Here is a 23,934-nt window from a genome sequence, read left to right on the forward strand (position 1 = left end):
CCCTATTTACTGCGAGCAGCAAAAGAAGACGGCCGCGCCATCTACTGGCCACCGATGGAAATGCAATTTCAAAGTGCAGCGAGGTTTAAATGTAGCTTCCACTTCTATTACCTAACTTTTCTATGATTTAATGCATGGTTACTTGCCATATTTTAATACATACTTAGATTAATTGAAAGTATCGAATATTTTTCATAGTGTGATATATGAAATTCTAACACAAACCACAATATATCTCCCTTGAACAGCGTAAATATATGCATTTTTTCAAGACTACAAACAATCTACATAAATATATGCATTTTTCAAGACTACAAACAATCTACAACTCTGGAAATTATTGTTTACACTAGTAATTCTCATTTTGTTATCTGAAAATATTTCTTAAATTATCTGCATCACAATCTAGGGCCAAAAAACTTACCTTATTATTGCTGTAGAAATCTACAAGAACACGTGCCATTATTCGAATCTTCAGACCGACGTCAAGATAAGTTATTTTCCTGTAGTTTACGGTTATTACAAGCATTAGAAAACAGTTTTTCGTTGTGACGTTTCAGGAGAACACACACTCCCTTCTTCAGACATTTATTTTCATTTTGACTAAAGATACAGTTATAACAATGGTTAGCAATTTTTTGAAACAAAAAGAATCCGTTATATAATGGATGTTGTCAATGTTACATTGTTGTTATATGAATTCAAAATGAGAAACTCACTACCAGATGTGGAAACCACAGGAATATATAATAAAAGTTGTTCATGTTCAAAGGATTATGTAGGACAAACAGCAAGGAAAATGGCAATAAGATGGCATGAACATGATTTGGACATTATAAATCTAAACCCAAGAACAGGTTTGACAGCTCACATCATCGAAGAGAAGCATTTCATTAAAAAGAGAAGGGTTTTAAAAAGATTGACGGGAAACATATAGCGTTGAATTCGTTCATTGCAGAAGAACACTGGAGTATCCATTATGGATATTTTGTTGGTAGGAATCATGAAAGAAAACGCAAGCAACCCTGTGACATACACATGTTACAAAAACTGATCTGATTATGACAAACCTTCGAAATAATCTCCCGCATTGTCCACAGCATGCTGCCATCGATGTGGAAGACGTCGAATACCATCAGCAGCACCAGCCTCGTCACCATCCCTTAAGTTTTTGTGATCTACAATGTGCGTTAGGGAGAAGCATCCAGATCTACTCATACTGGATAATGCAATCATATAATCCACGATAATGCAAGGCCAAATAAGGCAGCTTGTGTACGGGACCTACTGCACCAATGGGGGTGGGAAGAGTTGGAGCACCCAGCATATTCACCGGATTTGTCACCGTGTGATTTTGACCTCATCCCCAAGGTGAAGGAACCACTGTGTGGTACTCATCGATGGCAGCGTGCTGTGGACAATGCGTGAGATTATTTCGAAGGTTTGTCATAATCAGACAAGTTTTTTGTAACATGTGTACATCACAGGGTTGCTTGTGTTTTCTTTCATGATTCCTACCAACAAAATATCCATAATGGATACTCTTTCAGTTGTATATAACACATTTTTAATACATCTTTCGATTGTCTAATTATTACTGGGTTGCCTTGACTTACTCCCCAACCCTCGTACATGTATATCAATGAACCAAATTATACTGATTCACTTTCACCAAATAATCAGGATCTGGAATTTCTCATTATTCATCATAATCTTGAAATAAACTCAATTGTTAAAACCTCATGGCCCCGTATTCTAACTAGTTCAGTGTTCTCTGCTATTGCTATCAACACAGGGGACAACTATGGTGTGTTCTGCAAGCATTGAAGCTACTGCTAGTCAGGCCTTGGTTCCCCAAGGGTTGTTGCACCATGGAGTTTGTAGTTTATAGTATTTCTAAAATTAATAGCTGTATAACTGTATACAGCAGAATGCCAATTTTAAGTTTCTCAGGGGACCAACGTATAATCATTGTATTTATCATATTCAGGTTAGCTGAAACTTTCTTCAGAAAGTAGAGGACATTAACACTTAGAGTGCTGACCTCTAAGTTGCTTTCCGTCCCAAGAATACTGACCATTTTCAATACTTTTTAAAAAATCATATCTCAAAAACTAAAAATGTAAAATATATGAATCATATGAAAAGTTTGATTCTTTCTCTTTATTTTGATATATGATATGTTATATTATAACCACATGGCTACCTTGGACGTTTCATCATAAATGATATGAAATGTACTAAAAATAAAAAGTTGACAAGATATGACAATGCAGTGGTGGCGATTGGGTCCCAAAACTAGGGGGGTGGCAAAGACAGTATATTTTCCTTTGTAGATAAGATTTAGCATAATGCGGGGGCAAAAGTAGCAAAAATTGCCCCCTATTGCCAGCACTGTAGCAAGGGAAGCAAGCATATCGCTATCAGACGACGCAAACACCACCATTTGCACTATGAGGAAGTATGATGACCAAACATTAATCAGGATTGCTAACTCCATAAATGTACGGCAAATGACCGTTGAAATAAATTTTGAGTTGGTGTTTCAAGTTCACGTTATGCACAGTAAGGTGAATTGGGACTGGACCTACGGTTTCAAGTGGGATTCGAACCACTATGCCATGTGCCTTCACCGGGTATCGAACCCGGGACCCCTTGATTACAAGGTGATGATGATACCACTGCCTTTATAAATTTTGAATTCAACTCCGTATATATACGTGATCCGCACAATAGAGAAGTTCGGGAACTCCGTATATATACGTGATTAGCACTCTAAGTGTTAAAATACTTGTCCATCAACATGGGACCTCCTTTCCAATCAAAGGTGTGAGTTCCAGACAGCTATTTGAAGAGCATTCAGACTGTCGTAAAGAGCAAAAGTAGTAATACTAAATGAAGAAATCTGTTCTCTATTACACTTCATATTTAACAAATGCCAATTCCATATGGAAACAAATTTGAGCAAACATATCTCTTAATACCTAATATGAAAAGACCATATTCTGGGAAAGATATGCACTTTCTTACACAACATTCCACGGTTCCAACAACTACAAGCAGGGTTCCCACATGAACTCCTAAATGTATTTTCCACGAGATTTCCAAAATTTTTCAATTTTCTTTCAGAGTAGCATAATATTTTACAATAAAATAGTACATTATTATTTTAAATTGATTATACAATGGCTCCTTCCATCCTCACTTTTATTATTATTATTGGTGGTCTTGACCAATGTAAGCATTTCGGTGTATTGGTAATTTTACTAATATGATATATTCATAAGTAGGAATTTAATGCAATATTATGCCATTTTATTATTATTATTATGAATAAATCATAGAATTCACATGTCATGGTTTTGTGAAGTAAATGTTTAAATGTGCAGTTCCTTACATGTAGATTAATAAAGGAGATTCAGGTTCCTCAATGAACATTTGCAATTTTATATTGGTTCAATAGAATACCGATAATTGTTAACAGTAAATTTTACATCAGCAACAAAATTAATTCAAGAATAAAATGACATATCTGTGTATATGGGTCATTCTCAAAAAAGGAGGTAGAAACCTTGTCCGGCAGTCATAAAAAATGTTTTAAAAATATTTACACATTTAGTAGTTACAAGATTCATCTTTATTTCTTCCAGAAATAATTTTTCCTCTTTCCAGAATTTTACAAATGTGTAATTTCCCCCTCTGTGACTCTTCACATTCAAAATTCATGGATGTAGATTATTTAAATATATTTTGCTATAGACAAATTAAGTTTTAATAGTTATGATTAATGAAGTAATCATATTAGAACCCACAATCAACATTAAAAAATAATTTCAGGAAGATCATAGTTGAGTAAAATATTAAGTCCACTCCACGGACACTGATAAAAAGTTCCTATAAAAATTCACAGTGTGCAGCACTGTAAACTCCACATCAGGAATTGGAAGGAATGAAAGCCATTGTTATTTCAAGGGACAGTTGTGTGTGAGATTTTTGGGATTAAGTTCCAATATTCCAACTTTCTTCAGTCCATATGTCCACTTTGTGGACAAGTATCTCAATGTGAGAAATTTTGCAAATCATTAATTATTGATTTGAGTAAATTTACTCTAATAAGCTTACTTTTCATTTTTCCATGCAAATTTTCTTCGCGGTCGATTTTGTCACTCTTCTGGTGGCTTTGTGACATGCCTGACGAAGCCACCAGATGGGTGGCAAAATCGATCATGAAGAAAATTTGCACGGAAAAAAGAAAAGTGAGCATATCAGAGTAAATTACCTATCTCCGCATAACTGTCACAAATATATCTTTAGATGCAATATGATTTGAGTGACAAACATTATGTACAGAACTCATCTGAAAATTTATGTTTGCCTAACTAGTATTTCCATGGAGTAATACAATAAAAGAAAACATTTTGTCCCTTCCGTGGACCGAGATGCTCTAGTCCCTGAAGAACGTTTAGGAACCTGCATTGTACTTTTTGCATCATATTTCTGCAACTTTTTGTTAATTGAAGACACTAAAGTAACAAAAGCACACACCCTTAGCCAGAGACTTGAACCTGAAACTTTCTGCAGCAAGTTGACCAGTCATTGTCGCTGGCCACGAAGTCAGCTTCAAACCTGTTGTTCGCAAAGCATTTTCCTTGCAGCAAAAGTAAATGCAATTCATAATTAGCATAAACTAACTCTCGGTGTACTTACAAACATCATACACAGTAAATGAAATTAAGTTTTAACACTTGTCAAAGTTGGTGCAATTTGGTACTAGTGGTTTATAATGAAAGGAAAAAATGTTTCAGGCTTTCTCTGTTTCTTCTTCTTACATTTTTCTACATTCCATTGTTAATGGAAAAAGAAAAATGTTTAAGGTCAATAAAATATGAAGCAGTTTTTTCTTTATTATGAGTTGTTAGAAAGTTATATGAAAAAAGTGTTTCAGCTAGGGATCAAACCTGCATCTTGTACATTCTGTGCCAACGCCCTATCCTGTTTTTGAGCCATAATTTACAAGATTGAAAAGCTGTGAAGGTTTCATACAGATTTACATAGCAGCTGAAATTTCAATCTTTCTTTTTCTTTTGTTATATTATTCCTCACCAGTATGACCGAATATTCTGTCTGCAGCAATAGTAATATGAAATTAAACTAGTAACACTCTGCACACTCACAAATTATCATACACAGTAAAACAAACTACGTTTTAACACTAAAATCTATCAATTTGTAGAAGGAAAGCAAGATTTTATTTTCAATGAAACTCCAAAAATGTTTCAAAACACAAACATTATTTCTTCACAAGTTCTCCACTCTTCCGGTGATCAAGTAACAATGGAATAAGAAATAAAACAGAATACAGCCCAGTGTAGAGGCATTAATGGATAACAATAATTGCTGAATTACAAAAATTTATTTAATAAAAAATACTTCTATGATGTCATATAAACACAAACTTTTACAGGAAGTGTGCACACAAAAAAAAAATGCATTCTTTCGATTTCTTTAATTGTGAATCTCCATGAGTCCTTCATCCAGAAGGAGTTGGTACGCAAGCTCATTTGATTTTTTCAACCTCAGTTCTACCTCTCGCTTCTCATCACCAATTTTCTGCAAAGAATGGAAGATGATTTTCAATAAATTTTACATACATGTACAGCACTTAAAAATCACAAGAAAAATTATATGTATACCTTTTGCTTAGCACAATTCTGGGTTACTTGTAAACAAGTATTTTAGTAACTATTATATTTTCATTCTGAATATTCATCCTATCATATAAAGCACTATAATACACACACACACACACATATATATATTCTTAATATAGCAGAGATAATGAAATAAAATATTTTCAATTTCACAAACTTCTTGTGAATGATATCAAATTAAATCCTTGAGAATGGACCAACTCAGATTATAATTAATTATAACTTGTGGGTTGTAACACTCCCATTAAAATGGTATCATTACAACTTGGTGTCCGTGACTGTATATCAAGTTGGAAACTGGAGGGCTGCTACAAGAAACATGTTCTACAAAGGCTTGTGTCCGATAAACATCTTAACAGTAGTGGCAACTGTATCAAGAACTACTTGATGGTGTCAGCATTTTGACCATGAAAACATTAGTGACTACTTTTCAAAATTCCCTCATACAAATTTCATTCATCTAATTGTTCGATTGTACTAATTCCTGTTTTATTTTTTTTTTCACATTTTGTATAAGGAAGAAAAGTTAGCTGATGAAGCTGTTTTTCTACCAGAAATATCAAATGTTTCTGAACATTTCATCATTACCTATCCAATAGCCATAGGTAGTCTCTAAATTTAGCACACATTCTGCCATTTTATATTTTCGTTTATGAATATAAAGATGTAAATATTAGAAAGGACCAATATAAAATTCTTGCTGATACTGATTACAAGTGTTCTACCAACCCGATATAAAATTGTACATGTCCCGTTAATGAACATGAATGGTTCATTAATTAACATATATAACAAGGTGACGACTAATGGTTTTAGCCTTGAAGAAGGAACTGCATGTTTAGAAATTTACTTTACAAACTAGGGTGCGGTGGCATATTCTCATACCTGGTTGGTAACATGAGACTTTACCAGTTAGTAAACCCAACTTTTTTCACACGTAAAGAAATTGCCGGAAAAATTGAAGTTGTCTGACTTCTTGCATGGTGTTTTGTTTCTTTTATATCAAATTTCCAAAATATGCCACTGCTAGGGTGTATAACAAAATGGCAGAATTTTGCAGGCCATTTATAGATATGTCAGATCAGTAAAATTACAGGTAATTTTACCAATCACAAACTCTATTTTTCCAATATTAATATTAATATTAACTGGAATGTGCTAACTGCCTTGGAAATATGGATTAAAAAACATTATTCCATTAATTGATGTATAAGGTAACCTATAAATTAGGGATGGACCGATATGAAATTTTGGCTGATACTGATAAAATACTGATATTAAATTTGCCGATACCGATAACCAATCCGATATAAAATTCTAAATGGTCCTTGTGTGTTTTGAGGTGTCTGCATTGCACAAGTTGCATATATAGATATTTACTTTTTTAAAAAGTAGGGCATGTAGATTAGCAATAAAACTGTAACAAGATGGCAGAATTTTGCACTAAATTACAAAATATCGGATAGTCGGTAATTTTACTGATATACGTATATCACCCGATACTGATGTAGTACTGATTAATCTGTCCCAAATACAGAAAATAACAAAAGAAAGTGAAAATATACCAACCTTAATGCAAGCAACAAGTGGAGGCTGAAAGAGACACTTGGGCAGGAGAGTGTTGAGCTGTGTCTTGTCACATGTTTCTGGGATCGTCACTCCTGACAGAACACACCGCAAGCCTTGCACAGGAACGCTCAGCCAATCTTCCTTCACATCATGCACCCTGTCAAAATGAAGTTAGCTCTGGACTATAGTTATTATATACAAATGAATGTTATTCATGAAAAGACAGGTTTCAAAAAAAAAAATTTTTCGATACAGATTTAGAGCAAAATATATATGTATGAAACCATATTTGTTATGCACATTTTTGGCAATTTTGGTTTGTCCAAATATAAGGTTTTTCCTAGTTACTGGAACTACTCAAAGATGCATCTCCTCAAATAGAGGAATGTAAAAAATAAGTATAGATAAGAGACTTACTAATGTGCCCTACATTAAACAAAGTCGATTGAAAATTAAACAATTTCAATAAGGTAAGTTCTTCATTTGCAGTAAACAGATCTAACAGGAAATATGCAGGTCATATCACATTTCTCCTTCCCTAGTGTTAATATATTTTGACTAATAAATTACCAGAAAATGGCTTACCAACAATGCATTTATGACTTAAAAAACCTCTAAAGTTTGGAAAAAAAAGTACAAATACTTTTTCTCCTTGTATTAAATATGCTAGAAATAAAAAACTTGAAATAGAAAACTCATAATTTATGACCTGTTAAAAAATAAAGATTCTCAAATCAAAACACACTCCAGATACAATTAGTTGCAACTAGGCTTATCATCAGAGATTAGTGCTCAAGTTACAGTATTTTGCAGACATCAAAAATATGCATTCAACATCAACTGACAGAATAAGGGTATATTAAAAAAACACCGTCACTACAGTCCCGGAGAATAACTTGAGAGAAATGGCACAGTGATGCAACTGTGCTTGAATTGGCTAGAGCGGGGGACTTCCCGTTGTAAAGGGTCAACGGAAACTCTAATGTTCGGGCATGCGAAATGTTACCAACTGTTGAAAGGACTCACGTGGAGTGACTGGTGAAGCAAGCGAAGTGGCAGTTTTTTTCAAATTACAGATTAAAGGTAAAGAATAAACTGTTTATCCACTTATTGTGTAAGATAGAATACTTATAATGCTTATAATTTTCTTAGCATGTCCTCTTAATACAGTGATATTTCCGTTATGCAATGTAATTATTTTTCAAATGTCCCATCTCCCGTTGTCAGTTGATTGCCCGTGATTCGCGTGAGAGTCAAGCGTTCGCTGTAGGTTGGTACTCCTGCAGCGGTGCCGGCAGCCATTTGTCTCAAGTTAAATCTGCTGGACTGTAGATTCTAATCAGGTCCTTAGTCTTCAAGCTCCAGAAGTAAGAAAATGACCAAAAAATTACCCTAACAAAAAAACAAAAAAACATTGCACCAAACATGAAAAACAAAAAAACTGCACAGAAGTGCAAAACAATTTCATCTTAAAAGCCTTAATTTGTCACAAAACATATGTTTTTAGATTACCAGAAGACTATTCAAAGTTATCAAAATTCTAGCCCTACTTATTACACACAGTTAAATAGATTATCAATTTGCGGATTTTTTTGTACGTTGTTCCCATTTATCATGAAGGATAATACCATTTGTTTTACTGAGGTAGCTTTTGTCAATTTTACAAATTAATATGCCACATCCATGAGGCCAACACAAACCTGCTTAAATAAAGACCCAATCTATTCGGTTTTTTAAAAAATAAAAAAATGCATTTACAAATGAATTGTTTGGATTTCTGCAACATAAAATTGGTTTACTCATGACTCACCAAGCTGTTACAAGCACAGTGGAACGATTTAATTTTTCAGGGAACTAAGGTGAAAAACTTAAAATGCAGGACAATGTGGAATCCAGGAACATAAAATTGGAGTGCACAGAAACATTTCCTTGTTCTTTGAGTGCAGGCATAATTTTACGGAATTTCAAACATTGTTACCTGTCCAATGGCACATCCTCCATGTTGCCATAATCCACATAATACACTTTGGCAGTCTTTTCTTCCTCATTTAGTTTCACAATGATTCCCCTGTACCACTGACCATCTTCAGAATAGCAGGCACAACAGGGCTGATCTGAAACAATGAAATCAAATTTTACATTTGATATTAAGAAAATCATCTACATTGATTTAACCCTTTCCAATCAAATTTTTCTGCCAACCCCATCTCTTATTTGTTTTGGGTGGAAAAGAGGTTGGTAGATTACTTGTAATTAATTTCCAGTTTTAAAAGATAAAACCATAATTATGAACCCACCTGATGATTTCATTATTATCATTATTAGTCTTTTTGTTTATAACTTAATTGCATGCACTCTCTCTACAATTTTTCTACTAGCACTATGGTGCAAACAACGCAATCATCTCGTTCCATCAAAACATAATGGGCTGCCGAGAAACAGAAATAATACAACCTGCGCTATCTGTTGGCTGGAGTCCGTACTAAATGAGAAAATGCTTTGGACAGGCTCCGACAGCAGAGTGGGTGAACAAAAAAAAGTGTTTGACGTCTTCCAACATTGGTGCAGAACAGGAAAATCACGATGTTGGACAAAGTCCAACATAGGATCGGAAAGAGAAGAGTTTTTATGTAGTGATCATGCAATTTTGATGTAGAGAGGGAAGGGAGGGTGTAAATGATTGTGCACATCTGTATGTGTGTTTTATAAATTTTAATTGGCATCCTTACCAAAATAAAGTAAGGTAAAGTTCCCCATGCACTTTGCACCCTGCCATGAGGCATATATACCCGGTGGAGGCACAAGTGGTTCGGATCCCACTTTAAACTGTAGGTCCCATCCTGATTAGCCTTACTGTGCATAAAGTGGACTTAAAACACCAAATTAATCAATCAATGAGGCATATATAGGAGAAAGTGGGAGTAGGGACCCACACATTCTATTGATCTTGACCATGTTAAAGGTGATGTGATCAGCACCAAGCTCCAGCCATTTAGTTCAGGCTGGGTGAACCCCAGAGCTGCTTTATGCAGGGACAAACCTGGAAAAATTCTGATCTTACATCACCCTCCCCAGGAATCGAACCCAGGTCTCCCACATGTCAGCCCTACCGACTAGACCACAGAGGCTCCTCATCAAAATAAATTTAATGTTATTTACATAAAACGATCACCTCACCTGCCTGGGCTTCTGTTAATACTGGTTGCTCTGGAGCTTCAACTTGCATTACATCAGTTAGGACATCAAACTTCTCTATCACAGACTTTATCTATAATAGAAGATTTTAAAATCAATAAGAAATAGAAGCATCACTGTAAAAATTATTTACAAAAATAAACTATAGTAAAAACTTCATTTTGCACTTGTGAAAAGAAAAAGAAAGCATAAGTATTATGATGAAAAATGTAAAATCAAGTTTCAATTTTCTTTGAACAGTTCAAATCCTATCAGAATATTTTCAATGGAATTGATGGCTTGGAACATTTCGTATGTATGGCACAGCAAATTTTTTGCTTGCCTGCAATTCTGCCATTTTGTTATAGTCTTTAATGAATATACCTTGGTTTTAGTACAGTAAATTTCAAACATGCCATTTTTTTTCTTAGGCATACACAATTCACTAAGTATCGGTACATTCTTTAATCACAAGGGAAAGGCATTTAATGACCTCAATATTGCTAAAATAAAATTTTTAAAAGTAAAAAAAATTAAAACACAAATTGCAGTTGCTTTTCACAATAAATATAAATTAAAATGAATGTCTGCTAGCATTACATCGCTTTTGATTCACATCCGGCATGTTACAAAACATGTCATAGCCTTCCAGAAAACTATTAAAAAATCACACAAAAATTGTGTGATTCCCTGGAAAATGACAAAAAAATACCACAACAAACTGTCTCCAACTACACATTTTTATGTATTTAAACAATCTTTCACATGTCTAGTAAACACTAGAAATACAGACAATGTCTCCAATCCCAACACATTATCAAAACTAAATAGCTAGATTCCCTCCTCATTCAGAATTTGGAAAAATAGCATTCAAGAACAATTAGAAAACGGCAGACTTAGTTAATTTTGTATTTTACACTACTTTTCTATGTCTCCAATCTAACTGCAATGATCACGAAATTCATGAAGGGAACTTCAATTATTTTACACAGGTGTTTGATTTCCTACCTCTTTACACTGATGTTTGTGCCCTAAAGGATGAATGACGATTTCTGTTGGAGTTAACACAGCAGTGACCTCTACTATGAGGGTCTGAGATTCCAATAGTTTCATTATCTTGTACTTCAGAAAACCATCGCTTTCCTGCTTATGGATAAGAAAAAACACAATTAACTGTCACATAAATACAATATTTTTTATTTCTTATTTTTTTGTTGATTTTCCATTTTCTTAAGTTAATTGTGGCAATTAGGGTGAATGTTGTATTCATGAGGAAACGAACAGTTCATCTGTACTCTCGAGGGATTTATTTGCACAACAGGCTGGAAAGCTAGAAACTCCTCTATTTTGAACAATTACATTACTATTTGACAGGAATAGACAAAATATCTGTGCTATTTGGTATAATTAAAAATTAGGGATGGGCCGATATGAAATTTTGGCCGATACCGATAAAGTACCGATATAAAATTTACCGATACCGATAACCGATCCGATATAAAATTAGAAATGGTCCTTGAAGAACCTGAAAGGTTCATTGCCCTCCTTAATAAATGTGTGTTTCAAGATGACTGCAGTGCAAGAGAAGTTGCATATTTAGACATTTACTCTTTTAGAAAGTAGGGCATGGCAATTATCCATAAAAATTACAACAAAATGGCAGAATTTTGCACTAAATTATCAGATATTTATCAATATATTGGATCGGTAAAATAATCGGTAATTTTACCGATAAACCGATATGCCTATATCGGCCGATACCGATAGAGTACCGATTAATCGGTCCCATCCCTATTAAAAATATATATATACTAGAAGACCTGCCGCCAGTCTATTGACGGAAGAATACGCAGGGGGATCCACGGTTGCCTGTATGAGAAAGTTGTGTACAAGGTTTCGTGAAAGTTAAATTGCGGTAGTGATTGTGTACATTGTTTCCGTGGGCAATCAAGATGAACCAGAAAATCGAGAAAATCGAGAATCCTGCCAAGTGAAGCGAGAGAACTGTCATTCTGTTTTTGCACACTAGAAAAACTCAACCATACAAAATTCACCATCAAATCATGCAGATTTATGGTGATGAAGCAATGACAATGAAGAGCTCCAGCAAACGGTAACTGCATTTCTCAACTGAATGACGGCAGAAGTAGGGTAGACAAAAACTTGTCTCCCGGTACAATAAGTGCCTCAATACCATGGGTACCTATGTAAAACAAATAGCTCAAGGTATTAACTTTCGGAGTAAAGAGGCTTTGTTCAGTATTTAGCTCATGTGAGAACTGCACATCGATAGCGGAGAAGCACACCACACTTATGGATATTCTCCAACAACAACAGTTAATGCAGGGAAATAGCAGACGACATGAACACAGACGGACAGTTGACAACAGTGCACCTAGTGGCAGCCAAAGAACTAAAACAATAGAAGCATGCCAACAAGTTCCAACAAGGATGGTGGCAGTGACTACTGAAATTAATTAAAATTATGAAAAAACAGTTTCACGGAAAAACTGAGTACCAGTTTCTCTGTATTTATCTACTACCACTTACTTCATTTCTCAAATATGAATAACTTCCTTTGTTATTACCAAATGTGAACTACTTTCTGGACGTGACTCGTACATTCCTAAGAACAAAATATTTCTTGTACCTCTTCATCTGATTCTCCATCAGTCAGTTCTGGCACAGAATCGTGGCTTGCAGCCAGTTCTTCTTCTCGCTCCTCAGTCTTACTTTCTTCCGTGGAAGGTTGGCCCTCCTGCTCTCCCTTTGCAGGCACTGCATGCACAGGAACTTCTGTTATTTCTTCACTCTCCACAATAACACTGTCAGCGTTATCATCCTCCTCTTCCTCCTCCTCTTCTCCCTCCTGGGTCCCAACAGGAAACAAGTCTTTGTGTGGGTGCTTGTACCTTGCGTAATCAAGCTCCACCAACAGCTTACGTATATCCAAACCACTGGACTCTACAAGTGAGATCTGCGAAAGAAACAACCAGACCACAATTCTGCATGAATTGAAATATATTAGTATATTTTCATATTATGTAATATAAAAAAAAAGTACAGCAATTAAGAAACCAAATAAAGCATCCACATCAGGAAGATGAACAAGAGACATAAAGGCTGAGCTGAAACCAATGACGATGCATCATTGCAAAGTATTGGTGGGATTTTATTTACAAACATCAGCTCGTACTTTGCCTGCATTTGGTGTTTTGCGGTGTCTAATTTTCCTGGAAATTATGCAAAAAACACAGTTTCCGTTTATTTTGCTACAATATTGTGTTGAAAACTATTTTGTGTTTACACGAGAGGTATTTTAATGTTCTGATGCAATTCTTGAAATTGATATAATATGAGTGGAATACTCAGTTAATAACATTAATCAATCAAGGTCTTGAAAATTGAAACACTTAAAAAGTTGTTCAAGTATTTGTATTGGTGGGAATCAGGTTTGGTACTCTTTTATCAGTATTGGACAACGTGGATTGATTTTTTTTAAAAAAATCACAGATTGCAATCACTTTAAAGAAATAATTTATAGAATAATGTACATAAGGATTTTGTAGATATCAGAATCACTTTTGGTGAAAGTACATTAATCTCATACTCACTGAATGGTGTTTATTAGGCTCTAAGAAAGGAAAGAAAGGAAACAAAATATATGTGCTAATAGGGTAAAGATCATACGAGAGGAAACGTAATATGTAAACTGTAAACGCACTTACATTTATCTTGATTTAAAATTCAGTAATTTTTATAGGCAAAAATTGCAAACATTTTGTGCAGAAAAATACACAAAATACTAATCATGTTAAACCGTAAATCTTTAAACTGTAAATAAACATGTAACAGTATCAGAAACAAAAAAAGGTATACAGTGAAACCCTGATTATACGTTCTTGGATCTTACCTTTTCCCACATTACACATTCAATCTTGATAGTCTCCCTCATAGTAAAATGTCATAAAATTTTCCTTAATTTTACATTCTCCTGCAATTTAATTTTTTTTAACTTTGGTCGCCTGAAAAACGTAAAATCGAGGTTCTACTGTATTTACATTATTAATTTTTATTTACTTTAATGAAACTGTTCAAATATTTTACAGGGTCATTTTACAGAAGAAGCATTTCTATATATATAAAAAAAACACATATCTATATGTATGGTGCGAAAAACCATGCAAGCAACATTAAGCATGTTTTTTAAAAATATCAAATTAAATAAAAAAACCATCAAAAATGATATTTTAAATAAAAAACATGATTCTTATCCATCCTGGTATTGGTTGATACAGGCATAATCTCCACATCGGTGTATTTTTACCCATCTGACATATCTAGAAATATCTTATAATTTAGTGCATTAACGTGTCATTTTGTTATAAGTTTTATGGTTAATCAACATACCCTAATTTTTTTAAGGCAAATGCTTAAAAATGCAGCTTGTTTTGCATTGCAGTCATCTGGTAACCTGGTAAATATAATTACATCTCCAAGGACCATTTAGAATTTTATATTGGACCGGAATCGGTAAATTTTAATGTCTGTACGTTATCGGTATTGGCCAAAATTTCATATTGGCCCATTCCTAACAGTGTGTATGTATTAAAAACACAGGGGTTGGAAGTACAATCGATTGATCCATTATGACAAATGGGATTGCAAAACAGATGGGTGCAGATTTAAGTAAAGGTTTCCACATGCTTAAGATGTTTCTATTGTGAACTGAACTAAGGATAAATAAGCTACAGACTTTTGGGAAGAAGCTTACCTGTGGATCGGAATCATCCTTTGCAGGTACAATTACATCAATTGAGCATTCTTTATCTACAACAGCCGAATGAATAAAATCCAAAGCCTTCACTTCCCAGGTTCCATTTTCAGTGTTCTGAAAATAAATTATTATTTAAATAAATGTATGGATTTACATATGGATTGTGAAGAAAACATCACCACAAAATACACTGAAGTGATCTGCTTTCCTGATCTCAACTTGCTTGTTGATCGATTTTTATAGCATGGGCATATCAGCAAAGAATTTATAACGTATGCGCCAAAATATACAGTCCGGAAAAAAAAAAACGAACATTACATTGTTGTCATCTGTCAGTTTATTTATCCTGAAAGAAACACTAACATACACACTATTAGCGAGTTATAACTTCCTTTTTACTACTGAGAACACGAGCGGCTGGAGCTATGCCCCATCGACAAACGCACATGCACGTTCGAGGTGCGCGAGTTTCAGTACTGCATATTTTGGCGCATACCGTATATTCCCATCACATAATACAGGGATAAGCCCTCTAACTATAACTGCCACTAATATTCAGTACAGGCCCTTATAATACATTAATTTCTTTACTTAATCAGAAGTAAAACTATACTGTTTCCGAGGACAAAATCTCTGAAGGGGTACTCAGCACAGATACGACATTTTGGCAATAGGCCACTTAAAATCTCAAATAAAATTCCAAAACTATAAGCAATTGATGTAGCAACACGTGCACCTAAAAACTAAGACATTTGTTCTCCTTGTCAAAAGAGTTAATAGTATTTCACTGCCAGGCATAACACACACACACATTGTCCAGGGAATCTGTGGAGTAGGTGAACAAAAACAAATCCTCCAGCCGTAGCATATACTGTTCCACAGATTCCCGAGACGGACTGTGTCAGGAAATTTTAAAAAGTACTTACGGGAACTATTTCGTGTATCTGACACCTGTGTGCCTGTATTGGATAAGACGTCATGAACACGTTCTTCCTCAGCTCCAACGCTTTGCACATCTCTACATTGCCATAGTCTACGAAACTCACCTTCACCATGTTATTGGGAAGAACCTTCAATACAAATAAGATAAAATAACATTATCCCATAAGAAGTCATGTGGTGTATTGTTGGGTGACTTGGGAGGCTAACTAAATCACACAGAAAGCCTTTTACTCTCTGGTCATCATTTTACTCTACACAGCATGCTGGGAGAGCTAGAGCATTAGTGGTGGGGACTAGTGGTGCGATATACATACATACAACATACATACTAAAATCTGTAATTTCAACTGAAAGGAGCATTACATATTGGTGTGTATAGCACCATGCCATGAAGGCACATTTAGGGGATGTGGGGGTAGGGCCCCACATTCTCGATGTCAGCCATTTTGGATGAGCACCACGCTATGGCTGCCTATAACCCCAGGATGATAAAAACAAAAAAACAAAAATCAATTAACCAGCCAACATTCTTTAAAGGAGCACTTCATCAGTCTAATGCTGCTAATTCAAGCTACATGTGCATAAAAATGTATACTACTGACCCACTTTTGTGACACATTAACACTGCAGATATGTAAACATCTTCACAGTCTTGCAATGAATTTCATAGAAATAGGGATAGTAAAACTTCACAACTGCTTTATGTGCGTGGCTGTGCATTTCATAAGCTTCTCTACTCTGGCCAAAGTTAAATGAAACAAGTCAAACTTATTTTCACAAAAAACAAACAAACTTTTTTGCTCACTCTCTCCAATCAAACAAATACACAGTCATCATTTTGCTCTAAAATTAAAAACAAATCCAAGTTAAGGGAAAAAAAAACTGGTAAAAGTTTTAACAACATTTCAGTGCTAGGGAATAGTGGCCCTATGGCAATGACAATAATAAGAAAATTTATGGTATAAATTTAAACCTCGCACAAAAGTACTAAATCCAGATTTAATGCACTACTGTTATGTTATTAATTTATGGTATAAATTTAAACCTCGCACAAAAGTACTAAATCCAGATTTAATGCACTACTGTTATGTTATTAACCAACAATAGGAGTCCTTACCTCGAGCACCTTTGCCCTGTACCAATTTTTATCAGCATGATATTGAGAAATGCAAATTTGGCCAGGGAACCAGTACAGGTCTTGGGGTTTTGGCGTAGAATCTTTGTACCTTGACGCAAGTCCTTTGGCAATCATTTTCAAGGTGCTTTCCTCTGCAGAACAAAAAGATACACTACATTAAACAAGCGCTCACTCACACCACCCTTAACTTTAAATGCTGAGTATTGGCATGTTTAATCTTGCAACGCAACTGCCAGAAAGTATTTAAACTATGGAACAGAGGTCAGCACTCTTAAAAAGATATCGTGATGGGACAATCAAGCTGGTATAGTCTACTGATATCGTATGAAATGAAATTGCAAAATGTTTCTTGAAGAACATGAATAAAGAAACTGCATATTTACACATTTACTAATACACCAATATTCCTCATCGTCACCTTATTAACCAGAGATGCCAGGTTCGATAATTGGTGGAGGCACACACTGTAGGTCCAGTCCCAATGAGCCTATCTGTATATAAAGTGGACTTAAAACAAAAACTAAATGTCAAATCAAAAGGTAAAGGTAAAGTGTTCCCCTGTGGTTAGCACCACGCCATGAAGGCGTATAGGGGGTGTGAGAGTAACGCAACACACTTTCTTGATCCGGTCGTGAGTGAGGGTGATGTGATCAGCACCATGCCCCTGACCGCCTTTACCCCCCAGAGTTTCCCCCAGGTACCCATGTTATTCGACGCTGGGTGGGCGCCGGGGCCGCTTCCAAAGTTACAAAAGTTCCCGGATTTGAACCGGCCGGGGATCGAACCCGGGACCTTGAGCATGGTAGTCAGACGCGTTACCGACTGAGCCACCGATCAACATTGCTATATCAGCAAATATTAAGAGTGTACCAATTAATTCTCTCAACCATAATAAGCATTTCATTGTACTTGGGTTGTTTAAAATAAATGACACTACAATTACTTCTTCACATTAAAATTTTAAACCAAGTGAGCCAATGTCTGTGCACCTTTCCCATCATTCCAGCAATTTTAGTATTGCATCCTTCACTCCGTCGAACAGAGCATAATCACTAGGTGCAAGATTTGGTGTTGAGGGAAATGTCAATCATATTTTCATGACTTAATTCCATTCTTCTGTTTCCTGCTTTCTGCTGCTGATGTTTCTGCACTGCTAATGAGTGCCTTCTGTTCATGTATCCATGTGAGAATATGAGTGAATATGCCATAACTAGAGCCAAATGTTTATTGTGAATAAAAGATCAAGATTTCGTTACAAAACTGAGCACATTTTGGGATATGCATGGGGAACTTTACTACATAAAATTGGTGAATATAACCCTAAATTTGATTTTAAAAACTAGACTTATTACACAAAATAAAAATTTCCCTTTTAATAGAACATTTATGTAGTTTGAGTATGAAGTTTATTTCTGTGTACAGGAACTTTTGCTTCTCAAATATTTTAGGGATGGGACCGAAATCGCAAAATGTGAAAAAAAGATGCAATTTTGAACATTCTGCACGTAACTACACCCCCAATGATGAAATATGCATGAGTTTTATTCGCGAAGTAATGCGAAATGTGTGCTTTTCCACGAAATGAACGCTTTTTCGCGAAATAACCGTGAAATATCATCAAATTAAGTAGAAAACACGCAAAAACCGGCAATTGAGGTTGTGCGAGCAAACTGTCGATTTGTAACGAAACGTTTGTTTAAAGTTTCCTACCACTTGCAGCTGAAGAACGTTGTATCTCGATCACATCAGGAAGACGCTGCAAATTGGTATTTCCCATGCACATAATCTCAGTTCGAAAACTTCGCTCCCTGTCAAGCTGCATTCCTTTCTTCCCCCGAATGTCTACTCAACTTCCAGTTTCATTGATCTTGCTACCTGTAGCAGGGATAAGATTAGTCTGTTCCCGCACATCAATGGAAACAATGGGGTCATTTGTGTTCAGTCATGAATGAATTTTGTTTATCATCATGTGATTTTCAACATGTGTTTGTGAACGTGCAGTAGTGATTATTTTATTTGTTGGACAGCAAGGATATCCTTTAAATACATACAATGAATAAATCACTTGAGATTTGCAATTTAGAAATGAAGTGATTTTGTGTTGATGTTTTCTTTTTGGTTGGACAGCTAAGTACTTGTGTATGTGTATGTATAAAAATGAAGTAGTTATCAATTTATAGCTCTTTTGTATGTTGTTTTCTCTCATAATGAAAAAGTGTGTGCCTTTTTTTTCCACCGCTGGTATATACTGCTGATCTAACATTTTATTTACCGCTCTCCTCAGTTTTTATTTACCATAAATTTGTTTCCCTATCTATCGGTATCGGCCGATATAGGCATATCGGTGTATAGGTAAAATTACCGATTATTTTACCGATCCGATATATTGATAAATATCTGATAATTTAGTACAAAATTCTGCCGTTTTGTTGTAATTTTAATGGATAATCTGCATGCCCTAATTTCTAACGAAGTAAATGTCTTAATATGCAATTTCTTTTTCACTACAGTCACCTTGAAACACACATTTATTAAAGAGGTCAAAACCTTTCAGGTTCTTCAAGGATCATTTCTAATTTTATATCAGATCGGTAGAATATCGGTTATCGGTATTGGTAAATTTTATATCGGTACTTTATCGGTACCTGCCAAAATTTCATATCGGCACATCCCTAAAATATTTACAGCAGAATTAATCAACTTTCCGTGAATTACATAACTTACAGGATAATTCAGACTTAAGAAAGCATTGCATTGGTAAATAAACTCTAAATTTCACATTTTGCAGATCATTTCACATCATTTCATGACAAAACATGGTAGGAAATTGCACCTCACACCTTTCAAAAACATGAAAAATGATAGTTTTTCTTGTATGTACGCATTGCTTGCCTTATAGAATTATTTTCCTGTAGTTTACGGTTATTACAGTTGTTATAACTGTATTTTAGTCAAAATGAAAATAAATGTCTGATGAAAGGAGAATGTGTTCTCCTGAAACGTCACAAAGAAAAACTGTTTTCTTATGCTTGCAATAACCGTAAACTACAGGAAAATAATCATGAAAAATTAACTTTACAGTGTGTTATTTCACATTTTGTGTTTCTGTTATGCCTCTAGCCAGAACATTTTACCTTTAAAAAAATATGAACTCGAAGAGAGAGAGGCATGAACACGTGAACTGAGGAATGCACTCATCAGTGGATCAGAAAGCGGAAACCCACAGATAGTAATTCACATGAGATATCAGAATGTTCAATTCCCTTACATTTGCTAGAAAATAATGATGCAAAATTAATGACAATTACGCATTCTGCAGAATAAGTATTCACAAAAGTGTTGCACAAACCCTACCAACTACAGAACAACCAATACTCTAAAATAATGTGTTGCCTGTAATTACAAATTATGAACTCAGGATAGTAGCCAATGAAACGTGCCTTTCAGATCATGCAGATAAACACCAGCTTCATCGTCCACGTATGTTGGAATGGCTTTAAACTTGGTACTTGTTAAAGGAACTGCCGGGAGCCAGTCCTGAGTCTTGTTCTCTTTCATCCCAGAATCACATGGAGGACTTTCGGTGTCTTCATCTTCTTCTTCCTCATCATCATCTTCCGCACTTTTCTCAGTCTCCTCGTCCTCAACCATAGCATTCCAGGATCTCTTTCTTTCGGTTTTAGCTACCTGCAAAAACGAAGTGTGATAATTAAGAGACTGCCTACATAATCTAACTTTCTTTTCCAGATACACACAAATTAATTTCCCATATTTGCAATAACTTACACAAGAAAGTCAATATAAACACACAACCTATAAAAATATAAAAATGTTAAAAAACTTACGTGAGTGAGTATAAAAGTTGCAGACGACGTTTCGCGAAGCTACGCTTCGCTTCTTCAGGTCACTTTTCAGTATATAAAATACCTCGTCAAGAACATAAAAAATCCAGGATTAGGTTAAAGAGGGTGATAGGATATGGAATTTAAAAATACCTGAAGTTAAAACTGCCATTTTGAATGGAAAAATTTATAGACAGACTCAGGGACTTGCTATGGGCAACCCTGTTTCGGGAATAGTTTCCAGCATATTCCTCCATTACATTGAGAAAGATTCACTGAGTGAGGTTAACAATGATATTAAATATTTTTGTAGATATGTTGATGACATCTTGATTATCGGGAAAAAAGAAAAATTAGATTGTATCTTCGAAATTATGGGAGGACAGGACGATAGAATAAAATTCACATGTGAGGTAGAAAATGAAGGAGTAATCAACTACTTGGACTTGAGGATTGAACGGGTTAATGGCAGGTTTCGGACCGGGGTTTACCACAAGAAGTCAGCAGGGGACAGATTTATCCACCAAGATTCTGAACACTCAAACAGAATTAAGAATAATCTATACATGAACTTCTACATTCGAGCCGGGAGACTGTAATTGTAGGGAGGAAAGAGAGAAAGAAGAAAATTGGATTATGAAGGTGGGGTTAAGAAATGGTTATAAAGTAGAGGAAATGAGGAGAATAAAGAGGGGGGCACTTAAAGTCTTGAATAATGAAGGTGGAAAGAAGGGGATAAGTAAGAATAACGAGGTAGGGGAAACAGAATACAAATACGTCGGCATCCCGTATGTAAAAGGGGTATCCGAAAAGTTTGACAAAATTCTAAAAGGTTTCAGGATAAAAGGGGGAATGAGAGCTCCCCGAAATATCGAGGAATTTTTTACTGAATATAAAAAGGATGAAAAAGGGCGAAAAGATGTCAGAGACGAGAAGGGCGTATATAAGATTACTTGTTCTTGTAATAAAGCGTATATTGGACAAACTGGAAGAAGCATGGGAACTCGTTGGGACGAGCATGACAAGGATATTAGGGAACTATCTCCGAAGACCGGGCTTTCTGAACATATTTTAGAATTTAAACATAAGGTTGGAAAAAGAGAAGTTGTAAGAACGGTTCATAAAAAACCTGATTTGAACGTTCACGAGGCCGCAAATATTTGTGTTGATAGAGGGAAAAAATTAAACAGGGATGACGGTAACTTGAACGAAGCCTGGATTCACATGTTTAAGCGGTGGGGAAATAATAGTAGTGAGTCTGTTAAATTCCATGTCACGCCGGAAGTGGCCCGCGCTGCTTCGGAGTCTGTGGAGTTTTCATTGGAAGGAATGTAGCATTCGTACGCTACTACAGCCATTCCTTCAATATGGTAATACGGGCACACTAATCTTTTAGCATTATCTCTTAGCCTACATGGCAGTTTTAACTTTAGGTATTTTTAAATTCCATATCCTATCACCCTCTTTAACCTAATCCTGGATTTTTTATGTTCTTGACGAGGTATTTTATATACTGAAAAGTGACCTGAAGAAGCGAAGCGTAGCTTCGCGAAACGTCGTCTGCAACTTTTATACTCACTCACGTAAGTTTTTTAACATTTTTATATTTTTATATATTTAGTGAGTAAACGCACAGTTTTCCATAATGGTTATTAAACACACAACCTTACATGACAGGTCACTCTAGGTTGTGTGTGCGATTCTCTTGGTTTGAGAAAGTTGCGGGGAAACAGTATGAAATGTTGCAATAATAATACAATGAAAAAACACTCAAAATAACTGTGTATTACCTTGTATACATAAACCTTAAAAATAACAACAAAACTAATTTGTCAGCACATGAAAACAACAAATGTCTTCACCTTAATTAATATTATGGATAAATTCCATACCCAAAAATTAAAATTACTACATCTTTCATGCACGGAGGACTGTTCTCGCTGTTTCCTTGAAATGTCTTCTGGAAAGGTCACACCTTACACATTTTAATCAATATAAAGTTGAAGTTGAAGTATAAATTTGAAGTTGGTGCATGTGTGCACTTCTCACTGACAGAACAAGATCTCATTGTTCGACAGTTCATTTTGGATGCAGGCATAACATCTTACTTAAACTGGTGCTGAAGTTTTGTGGCTTAAGGTGGACATGACTAACTACAAACATACACTTAAGTTTGAATGAAAGAAATTTCCACTTGCAACTATGCCACTCTATGCACAAGATCAACAATTCTCTACATTATTGAAGGAAACACTGCAATGATACATACTACAGAAAAATGCCATGCATTACCTGTTTGCTTGAAGCAAGCTGCTTCCACTCTGATTCTGTATGGTCAATTGACTTTTCTCTGTGCTCTTCCAAACGTTGGAGAAAAAGATCTGTTGGTGTGCTTGGCTCATCCTCTCTGTAGTTGAAAGATGTGCATAATGAGTGTTTGCATAATGATCAACAGTTCCTTTTTTTCCATGAAAGAGGCTGAAGAGCTTAATAAGACCTGCTCGGCCCTAGTTTTTATTAAATAATTATTACATCTGAATTGGTTAAAAAATTGCATGTTTAACTTTGCACGTTAAAAAGAAAAGAAACTTGTTTTCAAAAATTGCTTCAAGTGGTAAACTACAGATGCACAAAAATTGTGTCAACTGTTGAAGCTGGTCTTGATCTTCATTTCACTGATATTATAAACAAGTTTGAAACAACTGTAATTATGAAACCTCAGAATAGTATTTAGCTTCCACTGATTTGGATTTCTCCACAGTGGAATGAACACACAAGTGA

At 35.2% G+C, this 23,934-nt stretch overlaps 1 protein-coding gene across 4 annotated transcripts in view; it reads right to left on the reverse strand.

The window, feature by feature from the left end:
• Nucleotides 1-5,200: 5,200 nt before the first annotated feature.
• Nucleotides 5,201-23,934, reverse strand: part of qin (tudor domain-containing protein qin) — a 268,711-nt gene continuing 249,977 nt past the window's right edge. For 2 of the 4 annotated variants that reach the window (XM_083141929.1, XM_083141925.1), the window contains exons 24-34: nucleotides 23,446-23,560; nucleotides 20,752-20,998; nucleotides 17,291-17,442; nucleotides 16,158-16,301; nucleotides 15,229-15,345; nucleotides 13,105-13,431; nucleotides 11,463-11,600; nucleotides 10,458-10,548; nucleotides 9,259-9,394; nucleotides 7,281-7,437; nucleotides 5,201-5,610 (exon numbers count right to left, since the gene is read on the reverse strand). In XM_083141929.1, the coding sequence (XP_082998055.1) occupies nucleotides 5,506-5,610; nucleotides 7,281-7,437; nucleotides 9,259-9,394; nucleotides 10,458-10,548; nucleotides 11,463-11,600; nucleotides 13,105-13,431; nucleotides 15,229-15,345; nucleotides 16,158-16,301; nucleotides 17,291-17,442; nucleotides 20,752-20,998; nucleotides 23,446-23,560 (1,729 nt within the window). In that variant the 3' untranslated portion in view covers nucleotides 5,201-5,505. The remainder of the gene's footprint in view (nucleotides 5,611-7,280; nucleotides 7,438-9,258; nucleotides 9,395-10,457; nucleotides 10,549-11,462; nucleotides 11,601-13,104; nucleotides 13,432-15,228; nucleotides 15,346-16,157; nucleotides 16,302-17,290; nucleotides 17,443-20,751; nucleotides 20,999-23,445; nucleotides 23,561-23,934) is intronic. The other 2 variants (XM_083141928.1, XM_083141927.1) reach the window with 2 other exon arrangements.

This window comes from Lepisma saccharinum, chromosome 20 (genome assembly GCF_977018435.1).
Source record: "Lepisma saccharinum chromosome 20, izLepSacc3.1, whole genome shotgun sequence".
In the NCBI taxonomy this organism is placed as follows: Eukaryota; Metazoa; Arthropoda; class Insecta; order Zygentoma; family Lepismatidae; genus Lepisma; species Lepisma saccharinum.